Consider the following 9,341-nt stretch of genomic DNA (forward strand, 5'->3'; position numbering starts at 1 on the left):
CGTTTTCAAGCCTTAAACTACCCTCAACAACAAATGCTGAACAAATAAAACACACAAGCAAGATACAAAACACAAGCAATCTTGTGCAACCATCCCTTTGGCAACGTCCACTGCTCACATGTTTCTGCTGGCGCTGAAGTGTAAAGGGAAAAACTGACTTTGAGGTATATTTCCTTTAACGATATATATTTTGCAAAATGAAAAAAAAATACAGGAACATTTGCCAGATGGCGCATACCTTTTTTTTGTCAAGACAACTTTGTACGTTTTAAAAAAGGAAAATGCATCAATCTGGTGCAAAATCAAGAGGTTAGATCTATGTATGCTTAGATCTTTGTGCATGTATATATCGTGAGGCCCTAATCAAAAGAAATACACAGTATTTCTCCATTAGAAACTATTCTGAAGGTTAGAGTTTGTTTGTTTGTGTGTGTGCGTGTTCATGAACATACCGGGTTCGTCCTGGTAATAGTAGATGTCAACATCGTTGGACTGCATGACCACAAAGCCTTCACCCATCAGTCTGGGAGGTCTAGATGGGAAATCCACCGGGTCAGAGATTAGAAGGCAAAATACAGATTACATGCAGAGGATACGATCTCTATTTTGAAGAACGGGGGTCACAGCAGGTTAGTGGGTACCTAAAAAAAAAAGGAACTAAAGCATGAATTAAATATTCTGTCCGCATTGAAGCTCCATTCTGGCATGAAGAGACTCTTCACCGGTATAAATGTGGCCATCCTCTTACGTTTTCTTTGCTTCATCTCACTGGACTTTCCAATAAAACTTTAAGACTGTCGGAGGTTGAAATCACTGATGGCTTTTCAAGAGGCTACAGTTTACATTCAGAGCGACTCCCCAATGACAGAGGGAAAATGGAATTTCATTCAACTGAAGTGCAGATATATATATATATATCTCCTTATCTTTATTCAATATGCAATAGCCCTCATGCTTGTAAGAAGGCTGCTGCTCATGCGCTGTATGGAGTCATCCATTAAATGCAGTAAATGTACTTAATTCAAACAAAACTATTATCTGCAATTAACACCTTACTAATGTGGCAAAAATATCTAAAGAGATCGAGGCCTCTGCCTATGTGTGTGTGTGTGTGTGTGTGTGTGTGTGTGTGTGTGTGTGTGTGTTTCACAGAATTATCTATTTCAAACTTTACAATGATGAACAATGTAAAGTGGTCGCGCACATCCAAAATCCATTGGAGGCCGTTACTGGACTGAAAACATAAATTAAAAAAAAAAAAACACACTGCAGCTCCATTAAGTGCGATTTATAAATTGCACTGAAGGGAGCGACAGAGTCCGGACCTTTATTTATATTTTCAAGCTTCATAGTGATCTAATTTTCTTTGGTCATTATGGTAAGCTTAAAAAAAATTAGTGGCAAAGGATATTTTCACGTCATTATTCTTCGGGCAAGAGCATTCATTCTGAACAGTTTTAGGACTGACAACGTCATAAATTAAACAATTATGTTTACAAGTTTCAGAAATTGCTTGGAATCCCCCTTGAATGTAAACGGTGACTCCCTCCGGAACTGCCGGCCTTTGAAAGCGAGGAGTTTTACAGCTCAATCATCAGGAGGCGACTTGGACTTACTCGTCATTCTGCATGCCGAGGTAGCGCGGACTGGGAACCAGCATGACGCGCACGTTCTCCAGCGAGCCTTTGACGATGTGCATGAACTGGTCCAGGTGGCTGGACGGAGGCTTGGTGGCGTACGTCAGGAAGGCATCCTCGAAGTTCACGCACAGCGTCTGGGGGAGGTAGTGGTTCCCGAACGCCAAGCGGCCCTGCAAGGAACCAGGACTCAACACTCGCTTTTTCCCCTCAACAATGCTCTTGAGCTACTTCTAAAAAATGTTTACAAAGGAACTTACGGTGCTGATGTTAACTTTGATGACAGGAATGAGGGAGCGCCAAGATGACGTGTGGTCTGGACTCTCTGCTTTGATGTTCACGCTACACGGGGGACCAGAAGACATTCAGTCTCACAGCAGGTGACACATTTTCCAGTCGGCCCTATTCGTTTATCTTTCAGAGGGAAATGACAACGGCGCTCCTCTGTGCAGACACTTCCAACGCGTTTGGTCATAACAGACAGGAAGGGATAGTGATAGTGCAAAATACTGCAAGTGCTCAGCTATCAAGAGCTTATAATTATCTTAATGTCATTATTAGTTCTACTCAAATTTAAAAAAGACGCGTTGTTTGGCGAGCCCTCGGGTATACCTCTCCAACGTCTTGTTTCGATCCTCTTGTCCCTTCTCGTCTTCTTTTTGGGGCGTTATGAGAGTCGGGTCCAGTCCGAAGGTCTCCTGCAGTCGGGCGTAGAGGTCGGTGCGGTTGTAGACGTGGAACTCGAAGCCGTTAACCGTCACGTAGAGCCTGGTCTCTGCCTTGGGGTCTAGCGACAAGAGAGCAAACTCATGTGGACGTCTCCTTCCAGGTGGTGGTTCATTTTAAGTAGGAGGTCAAAAATATTGTTTTGCAAGATTCGACAATATCTAATTATAACTATATTTATTTATATATATGGGCCGGAAAAAGATAAAGGTAGTCATTTACTTTCTCATTGGCCAAGGGACTTACTAAGTGCTGTTGCACAGAGTCCCTTAAAAGGCATTTACTGCATTGAAAGAGACTTGAGAGCGGTAAAGTACTAGTTTCCATGGAAACTGTTGGTTGGTACTGCCAGGCCATTTTGCTACAACGTTGGTTTTATTGTTTTCAATAATTAAAGACTTACTGGACATTGCTTTTTGTCCCTTCTGTTAACAAACTAATCCTGATGTGGGTCTGATTTATCACGAGCACACTTTTGGGAAGTTCTCATTTCCATCAGTTATTGCTATAAACTCAGCCATGTTACCGTCGGACCTCGAGACGGAGGTTCCTGAAGTGTGTTTTCCTCTCTTCAAGTTACAAAAGGTCTTTTGTGTTTCCCTTAATGGATTCCTGAAGTATAAGACCCCTGAATAATGGCAATCTCTTAAACTCACCGTGCTGTTTCTGTTTTGGGTTGTACATTTTCCACCAGCGAAATATGAGAAAGCCATCCTGTATCCTGTAGATCAGACAAAAGAAAATGGATATCAATAAATCAGAAAGCTATGAGGCTATAGGCTATAGGCGGGAGAGAGCAGAAGCAAACAACGCAGCACCGGCCAGGTTACCTGATGGACATGTCCTGGTTGATGAAGTAGACGTCTCTGAACATGACTTTCCCCGACAGCACGGAGAAGGAGAAGGAGCCTGCGGTGAGTTCAGACACATGTTGTGTTAGAGTCACAACACAGTGCAGCTTTCAGATTGCCAAAAAAAACAATAACAGTGCAGCAGTTTGATACGAAATCATAGGATTACAATTTTAAAAAACGCAAAAGCGCAAAGAGAGTTGGATTTGATCACAGCGGTGGGAAATCAAAGAGGTATTATTAAAATCATTAAAAGTAAACAAAAGATGTAATTAGATGGGTGTGTGAGCCTTGTTAAAAAAATTTTTTTTTAAAAAACAGTCTGCGAGTTATCTCTTCTCATTGAGGAAAAAAAGGACAACGATCTTAATTTGGATTTAATTGTATAACAAAGTAGGTCAGAGTCGTCCCCGAGGAAGAAAACTGAACGTGGTTTTCCATCATTAATTATTTTGAGCTCATAACGTGCCTTTCTCCGTTTTAATTACGGCAACACCTGCGTAGTTCAACTATCACCACCATTATCATCATCATCATCCAAACTGACACTTCCTCATGTTTGTGGTCTTTGTCGAGTGACTTTTCCTCAGATCCTCTCCCTAGGAAGCCTGTTTTGGTCGGAGCCTCCCTGTCAATCTGTGCAAGAATTCCCACACAACCAATGACAACACACGCCTTCAGGCGAGTTCAAACCTGAACCTGCTCATCACGTAACAAATCTGTGTCTGTACACAACTGCCGTTGGTTAAGAAGAAGGTTTTCTCTTCCTGTGTTTATTTCCAAACTTTTGTGCCTCCGTGTTTTCTGTTCTTTTTTGGAGATGCTACCCTTGACTTAAAGGGGTAGTTCTGACTTAGTTCTAAAGGTCACTAGACTCCATTGACAAAAACATTCATTCTACCTTGCAGAACACGGAAGTTTCTGGTTTTTGTGTGACTTTGGGGTTTTAAAAGCGTTCGTTCAGGTTCACAACATAACATGCCTTGTGTTCTGGGAGGTCAAATTCATGTTTTTGTCATTGGAGTCTTTGTGGCTTTGCAGATTCGGCATAGATGGATATAACAGCTTCAGCTCCCAGTGCAGTGAAAATATTCTAAAGTTGTTTTTTTTAGGTTGCTAAAATATATTTTACATTGATCTGCTTCTGGGATTTGCTGCTCATTTCTGCTTCTAAAAAGGGAGTCATCTGTTGGTAAAGCACCGACTATGGAAATAGATTAGCCGGCACACGGTTGACTGCTCTCTTTGTAGCAACTTGTGTTGGCAAAGAGACTGAACCAAACCTTCCTCATTCAATCAAATGGTAATGTTGCTTTGGTAACCCATTGGCTCTTAATATTTACTGATAGCCAGTTAGCTGCAGGTCTCTGCTGTGAAATTGTTAATTCACTGATAAAACGTTCAACACAAACATGTCTCATTACAAAGTAATGCTCCGACTTTCTATTAGCTTTCTTTTTGGAGTCTAAAGTATTGGGAAGAATTTTTTTGGAAAGAAACTAATCACTAACTAAAAACAAAACTAAATGGCATGGTTACACTTGGATTTACGTCCTCGAGGCGCTTTTATAAATTAATTTCTGTGTCGTTTATGGAGATTTCCATCAGGTGTTGGTTGCAGTTTGCCGTTCAGGCTCTGTGGACATAATCACTGAGAGAAGCCGGCTCGTCATGAAATATTCAGCAGGCCGAGTTATCGCCTTGAACTGAAAGCATTGGCAGCGTTCCCCCTTTCCTATTCATCACTGTGTGACCGGGCGCCGGATGAACCCACCGATATGAATGTAGCCATCCTTGTAGAGTCTGTTGATGATGAGGGTGAGGATGAGGCCGATGTTGCGGGAGTTGTAATAAGTTAAATAGATGATCCATCCACAGGACAGAATGGTGGCTGAAAGACAAAAAACACGGCCCGCTGTGTTAAAACAGGGAATAATACAAACAGTAAGCAACAAAGCATTTGGTATGTTTTCGTGATACTTGGAATAGTTTCAGTCAAACTCTTTCAATAGACAAACAAGTGACTTTCTTGTTTGTAAAAGGTCAATAAACAGTGACGGTCCTTTCAACACAATGTAACAGATGCTAGTTTTCCTGACTAGTAAAATAAAGACCAGTAAGCACAAAGACATGATTACAGTAGCGGTAGTAGACAAACCAGTGATGGATTTGGACAACTATTATAAATTCCCCTCGAACGCTTTGCTGCTGGCAGGTCCACAGCGACGGATAACTCAGAAGTCTCAAGAAAACTATCCACTGATCCGTAAACATCTTCCCCCCCCTCACACACACACACACACACACACACACACACACACACACACACACACACACACACACACACACACACACACACACAGTGCAGCTACATAGTACTTACCAACGAGGAGCCAGATGAAGTTCGAATTGTGCTTGATAAGAAAGTCATCCAGGTCCACCACGCTGGGGAAAGCGCTTTCATTGCTTTTGGTAGCATGCCCATCCATGGCTACAGGCTCTCAGTTCGATACCTAAAACTAAAACAGGCAAATGTCAGATAACTACCATGACACAGGATTTTTCTATTAGATTTTGGATTACAGTAGAAAATAATCTCCCTGCCAAATAAACGGTTATGATGCTCACACATTTTTGTTCAGCAAGATAATCTTCACCAATTAAACACAACTTTATGCTATTACACAGTGGTTTTCACTATTACACCTATACATTATAATAACAATGTCACATGACTAAGCTAAAGGCAGAACAGTCATCGTGACGTTTAGTAGTACCATTTCCATTTATCTAAAAAGTTGTGATATCTCATTTTCTCAATATTGCCCAGAAGATATATTCATTTGAAATAATTTAGCATAACACATTTAGAAAAAAGTAAAAGTTATCTAAGCATTCAACTGTGCCATTCATTTTTTTTGATTGTTTAAGAAGTCAAATCCTTTGTATAGCACCCAACATCCATACGAGCTGAACTCACATAGTCTTGGTATGTGCAACACACAGGATTATAACTCGCTGTATGTGCACCTACTTTGTATGTCATGAGGTATGTTTTGTGACGTGGACTTTGCTTCTACAGGGAGGATTATGTATTTTGTTTGCGTGTGTTGCAGGGGGGCTGGTAGAAGGGTGTTGCACATTAGTGTGTCTGTGCGTGTGGGGAGGGGGCTGACTCACACACGCACACACAAATCCTCATCTAATCCACTTTAAATGAGGTTGGCTGTAAAGCCACTGAGATGTAACCAACCCCTGGACTCTATTGCAGAAAACACTGTTCCTATAAATGATTATCTGTCAAATTTGACATTCTGAAATTTATCGGAGGTTCTTAATCTCACAGGTAAACTTGACACCAGCTACCTGCTAGATGCTAATCCAGTTCAGGCTGTTGAGTTTGTTTACTACATCAAATTGGGGAGGGGGAAAACGCTCCTTTAGGTGGTCAACTGTACTTAAACTGAGCTAAAGCGATGTAAAAAAATACTTCCCCTTAATGTAACCCGATGTATGTATCTGTGCGCGTCTGTGATCCAGTCCACCTGAATGAATCACAGCACAGGTATTCCTGTAAGGCAGATTATCCCAGAATGATCAGTGATGTCAGCGACTCATCACAGGCACCTGCAACCCTGAGGTGTTTTCACTTTTGATTTACTGAGTGAATTGAGCACAGCGAGGAGGGTAAATCCATCAGCTAAAGCAAACTACCGATCCATTTTTAGTGAGCTAACACTGCTGATCCCAGACCTTTTCATGTCATGCACCCTCCCAACAGATACTGTACACATCAGATGAAACACCACACCAAAAGCAGACCTCATAGCGGACAGTTTTTGGGAAGGTTTGGGACAATCATCGTCAGAGGACTGCCTTTTCTTAATATAATAATTAATCTGTGTCCCTGGTGAACCTGGCAACCACAGCACGAGCATACTTGATCCCAAAACGTGTCACAGACAAACAGCAAAATGACCACCTTGTTAAACGTGACCCCAGACCTTTGACACTTGTTCTGCTACTTTGCCACAAAGCAGCTGTTTCACCAAATTAAACATTGAATCCAAACGACTTTATACGTCGTTGCTGGGCTGTATATGACACATAAAGAAAGGAGAACAGTAACTTACTGAAGGAGACGTTACTCGACTTGTCTTGTGTCTTTGTTTACATGTTGAACTGGGGGAGCTATCATCATCGACCCGGCTTTCTGTATTAATTTCCCGCCGTGTGTCAAGATGAAGCTCAACATGATCTTTATCCGATTGTTGAACCAACGATTCACTCGAATGCATACGTAATGTTGAACCCAGAGCCCGACTTGACTCAAGTCACACACCTTAACGTTAGCTAGCTAATCCCAGCTGCAGGTCTTTCCTGGGAAACATTCTCAGTGCTAGTAACACAAGCGAACTGTTGCCAAACGTTTTTTTTTTGCCGTTCGTAACGTGAATACAGATGGCCAGACGGCTTCTTGGCTCATAGCGTGTTAGCTTGTGGATAATTCAGTTATTGAGCTAACCGTTAAATATCATAACGTTAGCACTGAGGTTAGCTAGAAAGCTAATGACAGCAGGCCGCGCCCTTTAACTTCTCCTTTTTCAAACTGTGAAGACAAACAACTCGGTGGTCGTGAAATACCTTAACGTCCTCGGCAAAGCATGTGGTTTCATCTTTGCTCCAGTTATCCAGGAGTTGCTGTCCGTTTGTCGTGTCAGACATGGGCACTGCTAGCATCCTCTGTTGAATATTTACCTGGCAAGCGGCCAGTTTGCGTCTCTTCCTGGTCTGCCGCGAGCGGTCAGAGAATGGACCAATAGGAAAGGATGGCAAGTTGGCGATCGACCAATCAGAGGGCAGAGCGAGCGAGGCCACACACACACACACACACACACACACACACACACAGTTGACAGACAGTTCTATCCGCCAATCAACGTTAATGTTTTCATAGTAGTGGGACTCGAGCGGCGCTGTGTTTCGTTTCGTTCCCACGTCTTTAATTATCTGTTTATTAAAGTTATGAGAGCATTTAAAATGTAAGCGACATACAAATGGACACAAAAAACAATGTAGGCCTTAAACAATTAAACTCTTTTATACACACACACACACACACACACACACACACACACACACACACATTACACACAAGAGAATAAAAGAATGCACATAACATATGTCTATTTAAACAGTGAACATAGCAAAGAAAGGAAGGTGGTTTATCACAGTGAATAAGGCCTCTGGCAAGTAGGGGATTACACATTAGAGATTCAGTTTCTGAAGCAGTTAAATGCAGTCAAGTGAATGACTCGTTCATGAGTCATTACAGATTATGTCGATTTGATTGGTGGCTATAAATAAAAAATATATACTGTGTCCACTGAAATTGCATCAATTTATATAGCCTATCACATACATTTAATATATGGTATATTTTGGTGTATTTGTGTTACAAACAGGCAGTGTAATGTAATGTAATATCATAATGTCAGTTTGTAGTCCAACACATTTTATCTGACAAGAATATGTAATGTACAGCAACATATTTCCACTAATTTCTTGGCAATGGTAAAGTATTTAGTTATAAACAATCACTCTGTATTTGTCTTGCCATCTGAATATTTGTGAATGTTGGTTTTGTAAAAAGGCCAAACATTCCTCGACAATAGCCTTTGGTTATACATGCTAATAGTAGTATTCCACAAGAGTGAGACTATTTGCTTACACGCTGATGTTCATCCGGTTTAACAACCACGTTTACTATATTAGTTTATTTTAATTTGCTGATTACACATGTAAATTGACGCTGATGTAAGTGTTGGACAATGTTACCGCAATCCGTTCGACGGTTGTTGAGACATTTCACTGACAACCACAAATGTCAACCTCATGGTGGAGCTACAAGAAAAGTTGAGGGGTTCGGATCATTAGCATTCATCCTCTGAGGACCATGCATGTCCAAAATGTTGTGCCAATCCATCTATTAGATGATGAGAAGTTTGACAAGGTGAGCGAGAACTTTGACCTGCTGGTGATGCAGGAGGAAAAGTCACCAAAGTCATAGGATTCATCCTCTTGGGATGCTTGGGCATGTATTTGCAAATGTTGTATGGCAATTGAT

The 9,341-nt window shown here is 41.4% G+C and overlaps 1 protein-coding gene across 1 annotated transcript in view; it reads right to left on the minus strand.

Moving 5' to 3' along the window:
- kiaa1109 (KIAA1109) overlaps nt 1-7,888 on the minus strand; it is a 66,565-nt gene extending 58,677 nt beyond the window's left edge. The window contains exons 1-9 of the mRNA XM_079216840.1: nt 7,859-7,888; nt 5,598-5,733; nt 4,989-5,105; nt 3,194-3,272; nt 3,020-3,084; nt 2,250-2,424; nt 1,898-1,979; nt 1,617-1,810; nt 453-532 (exon numbers count right to left, since the gene is read on the minus strand). Coding sequence (XP_079072966.1) covers nt 453-532; nt 1,617-1,810; nt 1,898-1,979; nt 2,250-2,424; nt 3,020-3,084; nt 3,194-3,272; nt 4,989-5,105; nt 5,598-5,703 — 898 coding nt within the window. The 5' untranslated portion in view covers nt 5,704-5,733; nt 7,859-7,888. The remainder of the gene's footprint in view (nt 1-452; nt 533-1,616; nt 1,811-1,897; nt 1,980-2,249; nt 2,425-3,019; nt 3,085-3,193; nt 3,273-4,988; nt 5,106-5,597; nt 5,734-7,858) is intronic.
- Nucleotides 7,889-9,341: the final 1,453 nt, after the last annotated feature.

This window comes from Taurulus bubalis (genome assembly GCF_910589615.1).
Source record: "Taurulus bubalis genome assembly, chromosome: 4".
NCBI classification, from domain to species: Eukaryota; Metazoa; Chordata; class Actinopteri; order Perciformes; family Cottidae; genus Taurulus; species Taurulus bubalis.